The 18,425-nt window shown below is 49.0% G+C and overlaps 1 protein-coding gene across 6 annotated transcripts in view; it reads left to right on the top strand.

Annotated features, from left to right (window-relative positions):
- Positions 1-18,425, top strand: part of TWF2 (twinfilin actin binding protein 2) — an 81,875-nt gene that overhangs the window by 31,318 nt on the left and 32,132 nt on the right. For 5 of the 6 annotated variants that reach the window (XM_043550840.1, XM_043550839.1, XM_007061855.4 and 2 more), the window contains 2 exons: positions 15,554-15,732; positions 18,254-18,349. In XM_043550840.1, the coding sequence (XP_043406775.1) occupies positions 15,554-15,732; positions 18,254-18,349 (275 nt within the window). The remainder of the gene's footprint in view (positions 1-15,553; positions 15,733-18,253; positions 18,350-18,425) is intronic. The other variant, XM_037903797.2, reaches the window with a different exon arrangement.

Raw genomic sequence — 18,425 nt, 5'->3', positions numbered from 1 at the left:
TTTTCCTGCATAGATTATCATACCCAGATATACCAGGATGTTCCATCGTTCCCTTCGCCCTCTCCTGTGTGAGTCAGTATCTCTCTCTCTGCTCGGTGCTAGTTTTGTATCCTTTCCATGCTGGGTGAGGGACTAGTGCAAGTCATGCTCGTAATGTTGAGCAGATTCTGCTTGCTTCCGTGTGCCCTAGCATGTTGCAATACCCAGGGATTTTCCAGGTAGAGGCTGGATGTTTGATAGGACAGGAATGGACAGTCTTGTGACTAAACCACGGGTTGGAAGTCAGGCGTTCCAAGTTCTGTTCCCAGCTCTGTCACTGACTCACTGTGACCTTGGGCAGAGTCACTTGGGGCCTGATTTTCAGAAGTTCTGATCGCCCACCCCTTCAGAGTAATTAGTAGGAGCTGAGAGTTCTCAGCATCTTTGAAAATAAAGCTCTTAATCTCTGCGCTTCAGTTTCCTCCTCGGTAACAAGAGATAATCCTTGCCTGGCTCATGGGGCTCTTGGTAAGATCAATTCAGTAAGGTTTATGCATAAGCAGGGTGCCCACTCTTTCCCCTCAGTGCAGCTGATTCAGTGTTGGATTATTTGCAACTGGTGATCTTAGTAAGAATACGTTCGTCACCACTCATGAGAGGTGTACTCATGTCATCTCTGCAGAGACCGAATGGGATATCTTCATCTGCATGACGTGTTGCTGTAGAACTTGAGGACTCCATGGGGAACTGTATGGGAGGATTTAACTGTGAGCTCCCCTTATCTGCAGGGCAGGAGTTCTGGTTTTCCTGTGTGAATCTCCCCATGATTATTTTTGTGGAGGACATTTTGTATAGCCCAAGCTCCCAACAGTAGAGAGGGGAATAGGTATAGACATGGGACTTGGCATCTGATCAACAGAGATTGTGTAGAATTGCTAGCAGCTAACCTGGAATGATCATCAGTCCTTAAATTGTGTGTGGCTATCGTAGTACAGCGGAGGAAATCAGCAAATGGCTTTTTACCCATCAGAAATGCCTGACTGTGTCTGAGCAGGATAGTCACAGGAAATGCAGAGACCTATTTAACCAGTTTACTAGGAATTGTTGGGATAGAAGGTGAATTGAGGGATAATAGCAGTTGGCTCTAGTGACAAATTTCACTAGATCAAAGCACATAGTGGCAAGACCCACTGATGAAGGAATGATTGCTGCCAGTTGAGTCCTTCTAGTGAGCCAGTGCTCTGATACTGGGTTTGACTCTTGGGCTGAGGACAGCCTCTTCAATTCTCTTAAGGAGTCAGAAAGGGGGAGCTCCTGCAGTGAGGAAGGATGAACTAGTGGTTGAGATGCTGGCCTGGGTTGTGGGAGACCCAGATTGAATTGCTGCTCTGCCACCGACTCCCTGTCTGACCTTACGGCAAATCACTTCCGCTGTCCATGTGGGGAACTGAGGCATAATGGGGCTAGCAGCACAGCACTGCACTGCCTCAGAGGGGACTCTTGAGGATAAAAAAATTAAATGGTGAGGTGCTACAGTACTGGAGGCCTAGGATAACTAGGGTGGTCTTCGGTCTAGATTTCCCTTTTTTGAAAGTGATACCTTTGAGATAACCAGAGGCCATATTCCCGTAATTCTGCTTTCCTGTTCTGCATATGTAGGGAGAGCAGAATAGGAGGATCGAGATCTACTGTGTGGATCTGAGAGGAGAATTGGGCCCTAAATGGGAGTTGGCCTAGGGGAATGGGGAAGGGAGGAGGCTGAGGATGGGGTATTACATCTTTGGTTGAAATACCATTCCAAGTGTGTCTGCGTCAGGAATGGCATCTGAGTTACCAGATTTGGGAGAAGGGAGTGTATTAGAAAACCAGCCCATTGCTATCCTGAGCCCATACAGTGCAGTGATGCTTATTTAAAAATGTGTATGCTCCATTCGTCTTTGGTTAGAAAGCTCAGCAAATGAGTAATGAAAGCAGGCACATTCAGTTATTCTGTCATAGGCTGGCATTGCTGAGATGGCCTGAAATTAAATGGACACATTAGCAGAGAAACGGATTGATATGGTGCCAGGCTGACCCTGCCTGCCTGTGTCCACCATCCCCCTCTCTATCTAGCCAACCCTGAGGCTGGGCAGCTGACGATGCTATTCCCCAGCCGGGTGTTTCGTGCTGCAAAGTTAGAACTTTCCACTCATTGCCTCTTTGAACTTGACTGCAAGCAGCCAGCTCCTTTGGGGTTGGCCGTCAAATCACGTTTGCTATTCTAAGGGTTAGATCAGTGATTCTCAACCTATTTACTGTTGCAGGCTGCATATGCAGCTCTCTCTGTTATGTGGGCCGCATCCACACAATATATATATGCTACCTGTATGGCCCTCAGGATGTCCCATGGGCCACAGCTGTGTGCTGATTAGGCCGCAAGTGGCCTGCAGATTGAGAGCTACTGGGCTAGATGGAAGATGCTGAGACACTTCCTGGTTTTATGAAAGTTAATTTTATTGCAAAGCATTTTTGTATCCATGCAGGTTCTGCTTGGATTGCTTCTAGGTGTTAGGCAGAGTGGATTTCTACCAAAGTCTTACACTGACACCGGCTGTCCTGTTCGGGGTATAATAATACTTAGTTTCAGAGTGGTAGCCGTGTTAGTCTGTATCAGCAAAAAGAACAAGGAGTACTTGTGGCACCTTAGAGACTAACAAATTTATTTGGGCATATAATAATAGTGCTTAGTGTTTGCCTGGAACTTCTCATCTTCAAAGAGTGTCCAGCACCCTGTGCAGTAGGTAGGTTTAAGTTAGCCACTCAACACAGTAGCTCTGTGCACAGCAGTATTGGGTAACACTAGTAATGCCCCAAAGAGCTCTCTACTCCCTGCCTCTTGGACAATTCTATGCTTTTTTGGAAACAAGGAGTTTGAGGCAGAGAGGTTGCGATTTGCCCAAGGTCTGTGTGAGATCCAGGGTTAGAGTTTGGGAGTCCCTGCGTCCTGGGCCTTTGCTTGGAACACCAGGCAGGATGGCTCCAGAGACTGTCGTGAGACTCATGACTTCTCTTTATAGTGTTCTCCTGCCACTGTTCTGAGGTCTGTCCGTCCCCCTGCAGACATCACTGCAGAACAGCAGGCCAGCTCAGTATGCGGGAGACCAAAGCTGTGGACGGTCTGCCTTTTATGGTAATTAAAAGTGAAGCAGCCTGCTAATGGCTATTCTGTGAGCAAACCTAAAAGGGGTCAGGAAGCAAAGCACTCTCCCAAATGTAAATAGCATGCTGTGTAATGGATTAGGCTTTCAGAAAAATGCCTAGCCTGTGCAAACCTCTCCCCAGTTGAGTCATTCAGTAGTTGGGGGTGGTTGAGGAGGCATCTTTATTTATTATTTCTCACATCTCCACAGACCCTGGGCTTTAAGCTTGGCACGGTTCAATTCCATCCCAGCTGCCTCTCCTGTTCTTGTTCCATCTGCCTTCTAGCTCCATTGCAGTGCTTCTTGATCAAAGTTTTATCGTTCCCCAGAGCCTGATCTGTTGGAAGTTGAAATCTTTCCGAATGTTGCACTGCTCCATTTGAACAGTCACTGGTGATGTATTTTAAGAGCTGTCCCTGCAGAAATGGTTGGCCAAAATAACAGAATCCTTGTCACTAGAGACCAGCCGTAGCAAAATGACAAGCCCAAGGAAGCAGGACTAGGGAAGGAAATCCAGGGATGAGCTTGTGTGTGAAGCAGTGGGGAGCATGTGAAGTTGAGAAGTGAGCATTGCGGGAGGGAAGCAAGTGGTGGTGAAGGCAGTGGGCAAAGGGAGAACCCTCCTCTTCCCCCAGGGAAAACCCTGGCATGTTTTTTAAGGAAGCAAAGTTTCTTTTACTTGTGTGGTCTAGAAGCACCACTTGGTACAGTCATGACCGTTAGTAGTCGTTGAATACAGAACTCCAGCGCACGCTAACAGTAGGAAAACTAGGAGGGAGCCAGGACAATAGAGGAAGTCTCGCTAGGTATGAAATGACAGGGGGTCAGTCTCCTGTTTCTTTTTAGAATAGATACATTGACTGCAAAACGCACTCTAGCCTTGAGATCAGACAAACCTGTGACCCTGACAGAAATTCAAGCTGACTTTCAGTTCCTGCTCATGGAAGTTCCTTGGTTCTGGTGTCGATGCTGTTGTCCAGGGAGAAAAGAAACAGATCTTCCAGCCTACTTGAGATCTGGACCTGGAGGTTCTGGACAAAAACTCTAAGGGATCCAGGTTGTTTCAAGCTCTGTGTTTGAAGTTGATTCTTAAGGAACTCCAAGTAAATAAGCATCGCCACAGAATGAACTGGAACGTGCGTGAGATCGCAGGAGATACAGCAGATGAGGCAAAGCAACTGTCAGCCACTCATGTATCCCAGATGGAGGAATCCATTGCGCCTTATTACTTTAGCCTTTGTGGGAGCACATGTCCCCCTCCCACTCCCCCAGTTTTTATTTTTAAATACTTTGTCTATCCCTTTACCTGCATGCCAGCCAGTAGGGCAGCAGGTCACTGCTATCCCTGCTGAATTCTGTGCCTGTCCTTCCAAGGGTTAAAATGCTTAACATCAGTTTCCCCCCCAATCCAAGATGCAAGTAATTGTAGCAAGAGGATGCATAATGAGGCTTTAACTCTGAACTTACGCTGAGAGAGTCAGAGGTATTGCCTAAAGCAGGGGTTGGCAACTTTTCAGAAGTGGTGTGCTGAGTCTTCATTTAGTCACTCTAATTTAAGGTTTAGAGTGCCAGTAGTACATTTTAACATTTTTAGAAGGTCTCTTTCTATAAGTTTATAATATATAACTAAACTATTGTTGCATGTAAAGTAAATAAGGTTTTTAAAATGTTTAAGAAGCTTCATTTAAAATTAAATTAAAATGCAGAGTCCCCCGGACCGGTGGCCAGGACCCGGGCAGCGTGAGTGCTACTGAAAATCAGCACGTGTGCCACAGGTTGCCTACCCGTGGCCTAAAGCTAAGTGGCTTGTTTCTCTCCATCCCCAGCTACCGCAGTGCAGCTCTCTTGCCTGGGTGCAGACAGACTAGCTCATCCTCGGTGACTTGGGGGGGAAGGAGTGATCAGCATTTAAGCAGCCAGACTCTGTTCCTGGGGCCAGGAACGATGTGTGAGAGGAATGTGCTGTGCTGGAGTGGTGTGAGTCAGCACCCAGTGATACGTGGCAGAGCCGCTGCTGCTCAGCTGTGTGTGCCTCTTGTAAAATGTTAACAAATGGCTGCTTCCCAGGTTAGGACACCTGCAGAGATCTCTGCTCTGCCAGGGGACATTGGTTGTTCCTCACGGTAATTGAATGATGGGTTAATTTTCTATCTCTAATTCCTCTTGCTTCATGGAACCTGCTTGCCAGAGTCCAGTGCAGGATTGCTCTCTCAGGCACATCTTCTTGCTTATCCAGTCTAGTTTTAAACGTTACAAACCACATAAAGAGACATCTGCCTGGTTTTCCCTGTGGGGCCCCAGATTTTCATTTCAATGTGTGAAATGTTTGTTCAAGTCACATGGCTCCAGTGATAGAAAGTGGGAGTACATCCATGTAGCTAGGATGTGTTTTGAAACTCAGTTCCTCAGTGGAAACAGGCTGAGGTGTGCTGATGGGTATTGTTGGGGAAGCCTGGGGGGCAACCTGTGTGTAGACTAGAAGTGGAAAGTGCATGATAAATGTGGGCTGACTGCCAGGTAGAGCTCTTTAACTGCTTTGGTCCAAATTGCCTTTTTGTGGTAGTAACATGAGCTTTGTGTTCCCTGGGAGCAAACAATGCTGTGGAGCATCACAGCGAAGGCACTGAATGTTTGGGAGTGAAAAGGCAAAAGGAACGGTGAATGTACACATGACCAGAACTGTTCTGCTTAGTCTTCACCTGCACAACTACTCTTCCATTCACAGCACGCAGTTACTGGTCAGAGAAACCCTCCGCTCTCTGAACTATGCATGTCTTGCGTAAGGCAGAAGCTGGCATTAATGGCACCGGGAGGTGGTGGGGAGAGAGTGTACTTCGGCATTTTGTCTAAATGTTTCTTGACCCTAACAAATGTGCCGACAAGTGTCCTGGTTTTATTTTTTTAATGCCCTCGGGCTTCTACTGATTCCCTGGGGTTTACTGGCAACCCACAAGTTACTCCTGTTGTCTGAAGTTTTTCCTGACCTTCACCTGCTCCACTGCCCAGTCCCATTTGGTTTCTTCCCTCCCAGCTATAACCCGTTGTTTACAGAGGTGGGAACAGGGTATTTCACTACTGTTTAGTATTTTGTTAATAGTAGGGTTGCCAACCCTCCGGGATTGGCCTGGAGTCTCCCAGTGACTATTGAAAGCAATCCGGGAGATTTTAATTGTCATGTTGGGGAGGGGGAAATCTCCTGGAATAACTTGAGTCAGAGTTGGCAACCCTAGTTAATACCCACCTAATGGCTTCCATTTCTCCAGGCAAGGCTCTAGTAGTGAACATTGTACTGAGGGGATGAGGTTCATCCTCTCTGTAAGAATCAGCGCAATTAATTGCCTGCCTTTGCCAAGCCATGTGCCCAGAGTGGAGCCACGCAACCTTTAGCTCAATAGCAGAGCTTTTCTGTAGCTAGGGGTTGGAAAGAAGGAGATGGGGAGCTGCCAGTCTGGGAGGTGGAAGGAGCTATTTAAGTCTGAGGCCCAGTGAGTCACGAAATCATGCAGTGTCCCAGCCCTAAGAGTCAGCTCTCCTTTTTTGATCTAATTTTGTGCTTCTCTCTCTTTAGTCTGGAGCAATCTTAAGAGAAGAGGAAAGCTTTTAAAGCTGAGAAAGGAACAAAGATGATAGTAGGGATTTGCATGGCAAATCATCACATTAGTTAGGGTAGTAATTGAAGGAAGCATGGTAAATAGCGGAAGATAAGTGATGCATCAGACTGCAGCAGTCGTACAGACTCCAGCAGCAGCAGCAAAGGCAAACTGGCACAGCAGAGACTGAAATTAGCATGAGCATTGTTAAAACATCAAAGCAGAGAGAGAGAGAGAATTTAAAGGAAACTGAGGTTTCTGTCAACAGTCACACCTAGGGACTAATCTGATCAAATGTGCAGATGCTCCTCAAATGCATCTCTCTGGTTGCTTACATGCAAAGTGACTCGATTTACATACCTATTTGTGACAGTTGTGCAATGCACATTGGGTAGATGGTTGCCTGTGCAGAATTTAGAAAATCACACCTACTGTTGGTTAATTTTGCGAAGAAATTTAAAATGCTGCCCTAGCAGGCGATTATTTATTCTAGGCCATTTCAGGTTGATGAGTTAATCTCTCCTTTTCCTCCTAAAATACTTCACCAGAGCAACACCTGCAGAATAAACAGTTTAATAGTAAGTGCAGTAGCTACTTGCTGATCAGTGATGTAAGGATTGATACTTTTTTTTTTAAATACATTTCCGATCTTGTGCATCTCAGGCCTATATGTTGTGCTAGTTTGAAGCTAAAATACACCAAAGAAAATCACTTATGGGTTTACCAGTTTTTCTGTCTGTTTCAACAGCTTGTTTAAATGCTCACTGGCAATTCCTAAAGGTGAGACAAGGATCAGGGACAGCATGACTTCTGAATAGCTGGAAGTCAGTGCCATCTTGTTTGCCCCAAAAATCCATCCAGTAGAAACAAGGATTAATAGAAACAGAGGGTGAGATATTAGGAAATGCTCAGCATCCACGTAGCTCTGCTGCCCTGGAAGTCGAGGGGAGTTTTACCATTGACTTCAATGGGAGCAAAGTTAGGCCAATGCTGAGCACTCTAGGGAATTGCACCTGAAATGTCTTCTCTTATTGACACTGGCAATCGTGTATTGGTGAGATCAGGGCTCCTAAGGAAACTGACTTGTAATGCACTGTTCTCCCTGACCAGATTTCCTGTGGTTTAGTTTCCTTTCAAGCCTGGAAACGCCCATGTTTGTTTGACAGGTGCCTTGGAGGGTGTGGGAGCCCTGGGAATGGCTCTCTGTCAGCTTCTTCAGGATTATGTGTCTGCTCCCTAAACACTTGGAGCTTCAGGCTGGTCTATGCTACATCTGTAACCGCACCAGGGGATTCAATTCCAACACTGTTGTCCCCTGCCCGGTTACTGAATGGTGAAAGTGGCCGTGTAGATGGGACTGAGGTGTCCCTGGAACCAGAAGTCCATCGTTAAGTCCCAGCCATTCTACAACTTCTAATCGTGTTCCTGCCTGTTCGCGCTTGCAGAGCCAGCAGGGCCTCACTTGACTGATGGAGCTACCTGTCCAGAGAGGTGGTCTGCAAATGAAAGGGGAAAAATTGCCCCATGCAACCTATTTTTCTGGCGAGAGAAAGGCAGACAAGGGATCCTACATACTCAGTCCCCACCACAGCCCTCTGAATCTTGAGCTGCCCAGTGGGTGTCTGTCCCTTCACCTCTGTGCATCTGGAGTTTGGAGGTGCTCCCTGTAACCCAAATGGCAGGTGCCTCTTGTCTGCTGTAACCATCCTGTAGGTAAGGGCAGATGTGACAGAGGTGAAAGGACAAGGAGGGAGGGAGAAGGTTGGAACAAACAGCCAATCAGCACCTGGCAGAGAGAGTTCTGTGACTGTCCAGAGGACCTTGCTTTGGCAGCTGCTTCTCCTACTGGCTGGAGTCTCTGGCCTCACTTCAGGTTCCCTCACTGCCCAAACTGGCTGCATTCGTGAAAATCATGGGCCTGACTCCCATGGATTTCAGTGGGCCCTGGATCAGGCTCTGTGACAGGATGGTCTTTAGCCTGAGACACATACAGCACACTGGCTAGCACTGGTGATCTTCTGTGTCTGATCTATTCTCATGTGCCCAGGTAGTTTTCTTGGTTGCTGTTACAGGGTGTGAGTGCTGTCAGTACTTGTGCTTGTCTTCTTTGCCTGAGGCTGTGGCCGGCTGCTGTTGGAAGAGAGCCCTTCATCTCATGGTGACCAAGGGATGGCCTGGTCCCTTCCTCTTCAGCATTTTCAATCTCTCCATTCTCCTTCTGAGTTAATGCAAAATTTTTCAGAATATTTGGCATCTCCTCCTGGAGCCAGCAGAAGTAGTCAAAGGGATACTGTCCAATTGAAAAAACACCTTCCCAGCTGAAAGTTCTGTACCCAAGACCACTATAACAGAAAGGGATTCTTTGAGCTTGTGTGTTTGCCAGTCCTTTGTGTATCGTTCATTTCGCTGGTGATGCTCACTTGCACACTCTCTCCTGCGCTAGTGTCATGACGTTGCTCTTGTGCGCTTCTCCTTGGAAATTCAGAGGCATGCTGGGCCCCCGTCGCTGTGAGAAGGGCTTCACATCAACAATTGCTGCAGAGCTGAAATGGAGGAGGTTGAGAGCGGGGATGTGCCCAGAGAGGATGTAGGACCGGACTTGAGTATATTGACCTGCTTTCAGTCCCTTCCAAAGGAACAGAAAGCCCCTTAGGACGTCTAAAAATGGAACGTGAAACAATATTTAAAATTTTAGCACCTAAATGGGCCAAATCTGAATTTTTATTTTTAATGGACTAATTTCCATTGATTTGAAATTGGCAGTGGCTCTCTGTCCTGTGCTTGCTTATGGTTTCTGTTCCCTGCTGTATCTTCCTGGTTGCCTGACTTGGCATCCAGAATTGTTCTCCCCTTTATGTTAGGATCTGTATTGGTGTAGCCAGTAAAATCCATCCACTCCTGACAGGGTGGTGGGGTGCACTTGCAGGTTTTATTTAATTTGACTCTAAAATAGACAACACAATTATTAAGCAAACTCTCTCAAACGGAGAGAGCAATGCCTGTAAAACTTAAAGGGTAGGACCTTCTTCAACTCCAAACACTCCCTTCTCCTTCACCCAGTCCCCAGTCATCAGCACCTCACCTTTAAGGGTGATACAGGTGAGTCTGGCAGCATGTTCTGATGCTTCCCTGATCCAGGTTCTAGCAGAGCAAGGTAAAGGAAACAAATTCCAAAGCCAGGACCCCTCTCTGAGAACCTCCTGCTGCTGGACCCCTCCCCCCTCCGCTCCCCTCATTTATACAAGTTAAGGGGAGCTGTGTTAACACAAGAACCTGGTTACCTGAGGATAGAAACAGTTGCTCCAATAGATAAGTCTGCATCTGAAACGTGATCCCTCTATCTAGTACTGTTGATAGCTGTCTACTTTGTAGCTGTAGGGAAAAATGTACTTTACAGACTTAAGGGGTGAGTGTGTGTGTGAGAAGGTAGGTCACGTCTGGTGACCCTGGGTGTTTTAGCAGCACAGAGCGCGAAGGGATCAATTGGGAGGAAGGAACCAAACAGCCTGGGTGCAGGACGAACGGGAACTGCGCGTGTCTGTCACTAGGACGAAGGGTGTTGACACCCAGGAGGGGTGTTGAGGTAGCAGAATGAAGTTAAGTGAAGGTTGAATATCAGAGAGGATATAATGGGGGAGCTCTGCTGGACTGAGGAATAGTCTCCTGGAGGAGATGATGGGACTGGACATTGAGTCATTCGCCATGAGGCTGGACAAAGCACTTAATGGTACGTTGCTATGGTGAACAGAAGGGAGTGGGTGAATGGATAGGTGTCCTAATAGTTCTCCCCAGTCTGACTTCTTTATTGCTGTCTTGCAGTGTAGTGCCTTTCCCTGAGGAAGTGTTCAGCTCTCCTGAGATCTCCCCACTGATCTGCCAGCTGGGAACAAACAGGTTGAGTTGCGACGGCTGCAACTGCAGCGAAACAGATTGCTTGTGTGTGTGTGTGTGTGTGATTGATTCAGCTGTGGTGGAGAGCGGTTTGAGGATGTTCTGGTACCAGAGACGTGGATGATGAGGGTAAAGACTGAGCAACACGCATGCCTGCCCCCTGCAAGCAAAGGAAATCTGTGGGAATCTGCCAACCTGACCTTACAGATCACATGAACCCTGCTGGAAAAGTCCAGCAGGGCTGATTGCAAACCTGAAAGCTTCCTTTTCCTGATTGGAAGCAAGAGAAAACTGTACTGTGAGCACTTTTGTTTTGAATCAAGTGATGTATTGGAGATGGGCTGACGGTCAGTGGAAGTGGGCCAAGTTGCAGGGGTAACTGTCCACTTAATGAAAAGGAGTACTTGTGGTACCTTTTGAGACTAACCAATTTATTTGAGCATAAGCTTTCGTGAGCTACAGTTCACTTCAGACCGATGAAGTGAGCTGTAGCTCACAAAAGCTTGTGCTCAAATAAATTGGTTAGTCTCTAAGGTGCCACAAGTACACCTTTTCTTTTTGCGGATACAAACTAACGCGGCTGCTACTCTGAAACCTGTCCACTTAATAGTCTCTCCCTCAGCTGCGCACACATGCATTATCAGTGCTGTGGCATGGTGCCACTTGTAACTTACTGAGAGTCCAGGACTGCTAAACTCACAGGCAAAGGGGTACGTAGTTGCCCAACTGCAGTTTTGCAGGCAGTTTCAGTATTTGTGTGCAGAAATTATTCACGTGTGTGTAAATGGCTCTGGAAATCTGGACCTAGTTTTTCTGAGGTGCGTGGTAGAAACGGAATACATTTTTGGTGGATTTGAATTCCTGTGATTTCAGAAGCAAAACCGTAATTGCTAGGTCCCTTGGAGTGTCAAGTGCAGTGGATGTGTGGGATAGGGTTATATGCCAGAGGATGCAGCTGTGATGAGGGTAGGTGGAAATTGGGGCTGTATGAAACCTCTATTTATCCTCCGACCCAGTCCTGCTGAGTTTGACATTGCACATGCGGGGGCTGGGTGTTTGTACAGTGGTGCAGGGAATGTGTGGGGGGGGAAGCGCAACCCCTACACAAACAGACTTTAACCATTGCTTTAGATAGGGCATCTTCAAAAGTTGTGGGAGCCTTGTGGCTCCTGCTCATCCTCCTGGACTGGGTGGCCCCTTCTGTGGGTTTGTTCTTCAATCCAACAGGCTCATCCACGTGCCACCTGGTGTAGGCCACTGCCTCCCAAACCCCTACATGGAGAGGCGCCCCACAATTGCTCAAGCAATAGCTCGGGAGCACACTCAGGTCCCCTAGCAGCAATGCGCCAGAATCCCTAGAGGATGTCCCGTCAGTTCTGAAACCAGGGATTAGGAGGCACTTCTGGGTGGACCCAGAGCATGTTCCCCTCACCAGCTACCCTTGTGGTGTGCAGGAGGTGCACTCCACCTTCTTCCTCAGTGGCTTCCTGAAGATCCTCCTGGGGAATCCCAAAACACAGGGGAGATGCCCATGGCCATGTGTTTTCCCACCCCACGGGATATCAGTGGTGGTTATTTGGGAAAGGTAGCGCCGGAAGAATATTGGGGGCAGAGCAGGTAGGCTGCTCTTCCTGGAGCTCTGTGTTCATCCAGCTTGATAACCTGATGACCCTGCAGAGGCTACTTTGCTTTCAGCTTCTGGGAAACCTAAGTCTCCAGGGTTATCACAGCACGAGTGGGAACCTTACAAACCCCTGTCACGTCACTAAGCCCTGGGTGAAGGAGCAGTGGAAATCCTCTGTTGGCTCGAGATTCCCATTGAAACCAATGGGAACTATCCTGGGATGTGGCAAGAAGCCGGAAAAGACAGACAAACTGTTTGTGGCCTCTCTTGGAAGACTGGATATGAGAAGTACAAATTGCAGGCTCTGTGCTCCCGTTTGGACGCTGGCTCACCACCCATTGGTACCCTGCACTTAGCGGACTGTGTTTAGCCACGAGCATGTCGTTTGTTTTGGAACACAAGGCTCCTCGACATGTGAGTCTGATGGGGTTGGGTTGGGTCTAGGGACTGGACGAATGCAGCTTTCCAGGCAAGACTCCTCTGCCCCTTGGGGCCGCTGTGGCCCTGAGAAGACAGTCTCTGCTTTCTTTGCACACACTGTATTGTTACACACTGACAGCGTCACCTCTCTCCAGGGATGGCTGCAGGGCTCAGGAATGTTCCCTAGCTGCATGTGAGCTCTTTCCCGAAGGGCTCTGGCTGGGGCTGTTTGCTGAAGACCTGCTGCTTTGGAAGGCCCTAGTGGGGTCTGACTTGGAGGTACTACATGAAAGCTGATCTGTGGGTCCCACCCTGCCTTTCTCCACAGCACCTCTCCTCAATCCGTGCCTTGCTCATGTGAAGATGTCGTCATGTTCCTGCACACCCCAACCCTTCCTTTACACGGATTCCCCAGACTCCACTGCATGGCCCCCTGCTCACCCTCCTTGCAACACGGCAGAAGGGTGTTTGACTGGGGAAGGGAAACCCCAGTTCTATGAGCTAGCATCTCGTTGGCTCTTACTCCTGAATGGTGCCTTGCCCTGCTCCTCCTCCCCTGCATGCTCAGTACTTTCCTTTCCAGGCATGTTTGACACCTTTTGCGTGGCTTGGCATCAGCCTTGACAAGCTCGGCAGGAAGAGGAGGCGCAGGGTATTGCCCTGCGTGGCACCATAGTACCATCAAAATGGTGTCAGCGAGATGTGCCCAGAACTTCCCTTCTCCCTAGATGGTAGGATGCGTGCTTGGACCAAACCACAGCAGCAGGCTATGGGCAGGAAGCGGCTGGTGTTGGCAATCGTATTTCAGTGGTTGTTTCTCTCCCCTTTTTGCATCACAGGGGAAACTGAGGTTTCCGGGAACGGCCCCAAACTCTTTGCTGCCTTCCCCTGTCACTGCTGTAATTCAGCTGAAAGCCTAGGGACCGGACCAGTGACCACTGGGGAGGGGTGGGGAACCTTAGCCTGGACAGGAGCGGGGATAGCGGGCAGGGAGGGTTCCGGGTGGCTGTGGGGAGAAGGAAGCTATCCACGCATATTTGATCAAAGTCTGCAGAGCTGGGGAATGCTGGTAGCAACCCTGGTAGCATCTCCTGTGAGAGCCTCACTCACCAGGTCTGCCAGAGAGGCTGTATGGGTATGAGGAGTAGCTGGAAGACGGGAGATTCCAGGGGAGCTCAGCTGAGCAGGGGATTCCAGCCAGCTTTTGGGACTCCTGGAAATCAACTGCTCTGCAAAGTGGAGAAGCAGCTGGTGGGATTGCTGACAGATCAGTTCCTCGCTGCAGGCAGTGGCCGAGTGACTCCTGTAGCTGTGAAGAGTTAAGTCGTGTTGGTTTGTGCTGGCCACACACCCACAGTGGCTATAGTGGGGCTGTGGTGTCCTAGCCTCTCCACCCTCCCTGAGGAGCTGGCACCTGCCTGTGTGCCCACTCCTCAGCCCTGGTGGTTGCAGCTTCTCCCACTTGTCTTCCTCCCCTGTAACTCCTGCTTTAATGTGCACTCATTGAGAGACTGGGTGAGGCTGTATCTCGCTGTGGGGAAGGTCTCTGGGAGGAGGCAGCCACCCAGGACATTTCAGCACAGCAGACGCCATTGAATGCAGAAGGCAATGCGGAGCAGTTGCCATTTGGATTAATTAAAACCTGAGCACGTTGGTGCCTCTTCTAATACAACAGGTAGCTTCATCCAGCTGTTCAGAGCTGCAACTCCTGAGCCCTGCTCTCCTGATATGGGAGAAGCTTCATATTCCAGTGTTAATTTTGTGTTCAGAAATCATGGTATAGGGTAGACCGAGCCCCTTTGCAATCCCATGTAACCTTGCTCCTTCCCTTTACCTCCTAGTGGCTGGGACTTTTGAAACATCCGCACATGTTTATGGGGGTGATATTATGCACTCCGCTCCCCGACAGGCTCTGAGAGTGCACAGTCACCCCACATGTTAATGCACGTAAGGGAATAGCATCTGGATTGCTTTGCACAAGCTCTCTCAGGTAGGAGAGCAGAGAATAGGGCTGCAGCATCTGAGCTCTCAGGAGTGCAAGGCATTAGAGCAGGGGTCTCAAACTCAAATGACCACAAGGGCCACATGAGGACTAGTGCATTGGCCCAAGGGCCGCATCACTGACACCACCCCCCACTCACTGCCCCCCCAGCCCTGCCCTCACTCCACCCCTTCCATTAGGCCCTGCCCCGCCTCTTCCCACCCCTTCCCCAAAGTCCCCACCCCAACTTCCCCCCCTCCCTGCCCCCAGGGGGTGCAGGAGGGGTGCGGGGTATGGCAGGGGGCTTAGGGCAGGGGGTTGGGGTGCAGGAGGGGTTCTGGGTGTGGGGTTCTGGGTGTGGGCTCCGGGGTGGCAGTGGTGCGCACCGGGGCCAGGGCAGGCTCCCTGCCTGCCTGCCCTGGCCCCTGCGCCGCTCTGCTCTGGGAAGCAGCCAGAACCATGTCCATGCGGCCCCGGGGCGGGGCAGGTGAGGGCACAGGGCTTCGTGCACTGCCTTGCCGCTCCTCCAGGTACCTCTCCTGAAGCTTCCATTGGCCACGGTTCCCCGTTCCCGGCCAATGGGAGATGTGGGGGGCGGTGCCTGGAAGCCATGGCAACACATGGAGTTGTCGTCGCCCGCCCCCTGGCCTCAGGGACGTTGCGTTGGAGTGGGAGCGGCGCGGGGCCACGGGGGGAGATCCAGCCCGTGGGCTGTGGTTTGCTCACCCCTGGCTTGGAGGTAGGCCGGGGGTGGGCTGCTTGGCGGGCTGCAGGAAATAGCCCCGTGGGCCGCGTGTTTGAGACCCCTGCATTGGAGCAATGAGTCATGCAGCCCTGTGGCCTGTGTTAACTTTTGCTTTGTAATTCATAGTTCTTCTCTTCCTTTCAGAGCAGCTAGTGCTGGGAGCCTACAAGGAATTGTCTCGCCATTGGGATAAAGACTATGACTCCTTTGTGCTGCCGCTGCTGGATGAACAACAGCCATGTTATATCCTCTACCGGCTGGACACCCAGAACGCACAGGGCTTTGAGTGGCTCTTCATCTCCTGGTCCCCTGACAATTCCCCCGTAAGCCTTTGGTCTCTCTAAATTCTTCTTTGTAGAGTTGTAATTTTCCTGGTACTTGCAGGAATGTTTGTGTATCTGTATTTAAGGGCTAATTATTGGAATTATTCAAAGGTTAGTATATCATTTTCTGAAGACTCACTTAGCAGAGCTTATCATCTAACTTCCGTGTAGTGCTGGTTAGCCAGATGGATCCTAACATGCTCTGCAAATGCTCTGTTCTGTAGCATGCTTGTGTAATGCCGTGTGCAATCAGTTCTCTGGGGGAAAGCTTGGCTACCGTTTAACAGACTCCCATAAACTACATGACAGATGCAGGTAAGGAGTGAATCCAGCCTGTAGGGAGAATTTAGGGAGTGGAATGTAATTATCCATGAGGAAACTTGGCCAAGATTTAACACTCGTACTCTGGCAAAAAGTGCCACCATGAGTGGTCAAGACCTGGGTTTTAGGTCTCATTTGCAAGCTGTTCCTGTCAGCAGTGTCCCCTTCCAGTTTGCTCAGGGGTCGATCCAGGACTGACTCGAGGGAAGAGAGCTACCTACAGAATCCTCTGGCCACCCAAGTCACGACTCAGCCCAGCCCTGCTTTGCTTGAGATCTGACATGTAACCGCATGCATGCAGGGTTGACTCAGACTTCAAGGCCAGCAGGGACAATCATGAATTCATCTAGTCTGACCTCCTTCACGTTGCAGGGCCCAGAACCTAACCCATCCCCTCCTGTAACAGACCCCTACCCTCTGGCTGAGCTACTGAAGCCCTCAAATAATGATTTAAAGACTTCAAGTTACAGATAATCCACCATTTACATTAGTTTAAACCTGCAAGTGACCCATGATCCACGCTGCAGAGGAAGGTGAGAAACCCACAGGATCTCTGCCAATCTGACCTGGGGGAAAATTCCTTCCTGACCCTAAATATGACAATCAGTTAGACCCTGAGCATGTGGGTCAGACTCCTTCTCCTGTACACCGTCTCCAGTTATCAGCCTGTATTACTCTAACAACACACATCAAACGCCACAAGAAAAAAACCTTAATTCTAGAGCCACAGTGACTCCTGGTGGCCAGTCAGGATATTAATGTTTGTACCTGATCCCGTTGCACCTAACGTTGTTTTTTTTTTTTTTTTTTTTTTTTGAAGCCCCAATCTCCCCATAAGAGAAGTGTTCTCATTCCCACTTTTCAGAGGAGGGAAAGTGACAGCTGGTGACTTAACCCAAGCTCAGCTCAAGTCAACAGTAGAGGATTAGAATGAAATAAGATTGAATCACAGTAGCAGATTGCTCTGGGAGGCAGCGTGGTCTAGGGGGTAGAGCACTTGGACGGTACCCGAGAGATATGGGATCTATCCCAGCTCTCCTGGCTGAACTTGGGCAAGTCACTTCATCACTCTGGGCCTCTGCTTCCCCATCAGTAAAATGGGGATAATGATGCTGACCTCCTTTTGTACAGTGCTCCGATATCTACTGATGAAAAGAACAATCTAGAGGTTACGTGGTATTATTAAAGCTGTCACTGCTGTTGCCTGTGCTGGCTTGGCTCAGTTAATCAGACACTTTCCACCAGACCTAAATTCACTACAGAACCCTTCTCTCCCAGGAGTGCCAGAATCCTCTTTCTGTTATCGCCACTGGCTGTTGAGTCAGGTTGTGCTTTGTGGTAAGGTGATTACTGGCTGCATTTAAGCCATTCTGGCCTGTCCAGGCTATCCAAAAATTCTTCTGCAAGGGGGGCTACTGACTAACAGCAGGTTTTTGTGGGGGTGAGTTGGGGAGGGAAAGTCTAGTAAAGCAGTCTTATGTGGGATGGACAGTAATAGCTTATGGACAGAAGCAATCAAAAAGTTGGTTCCGATGGTGTGTGGGCGCATGGGGAGAAAGGCAATTTGCTTCTGGCTCTAGGTGGAAGACCAGAGGCAACCAAAATAGCCAGGAGAAATTATTCTCTGGAGTTGACTTGGTAAGATTAGAAACCATGAGCTTCAATTAAAGCCACAGCTTTCTCCTGCTGCTTTAAAGTGGAATTTTAAACAGTGAGATCAATCAAATAAAGGATCCAGTTGAGAGAGGGACTGAAATCCAAACTGCAAGCTGCAATTTTGGAGCAAGTATTAGACATGGCCTGTGTTTAGAGATTAGCCCTTTAAAGGTAGGGGAAACGCTTGTATGGCTTGTCATGCCAGTAACGTTACTGAATTGGGTTGACTAGAATCTCGATGACATCTTGTGGGTCTCAGCTGTCATTACTAATTCAATAGCTGTGTGAAAATGAAACTGATAGGACAGTGAATGTGACTGCATCGCCAGGATGGTGCAGTTAATGACAAATAGGGGTGGATTCCTGTTAATGAGCGGAGTTCTGTTTTCTCCGATGCCTTGTAGTATCACCAACAGTAGAAGTCTAGCACTGCAGCAGCTGCAGAACTGATGCCCTTGAATTAGCAGAGAGCAGGAGCCCAGACTCGGTCCTGTTAAACTTTCTACCTCACTGAATAGATCTTGCTCACTCTCTACTTGTCCAGGTTAGGCTGAAGATGCTGTATGCAGCGACCCGAGCAACAGTGAAAAAAGAATTTGGAGGAGGACACATAAAGGATGAGCTGTTTGGAACAGTTAAGGTATGGACACCTGCTCACGGCATGGACTTCAAGCCCACAGCACCTTCTGGTTAACATCTGAGGGTCTGGCCACACC

Source organism: Chelonia mydas, chromosome 7 (assembly GCF_015237465.2).
Source record: "Chelonia mydas isolate rCheMyd1 chromosome 7, rCheMyd1.pri.v2, whole genome shotgun sequence".
Lineage (NCBI taxonomy): Eukaryota > Metazoa > Chordata > Testudines > Cheloniidae > Chelonia > Chelonia mydas.
Note: the sequence above shows the minus strand (reverse complement) of the source record. Positions and strands in the feature narration are given on the sequence as shown.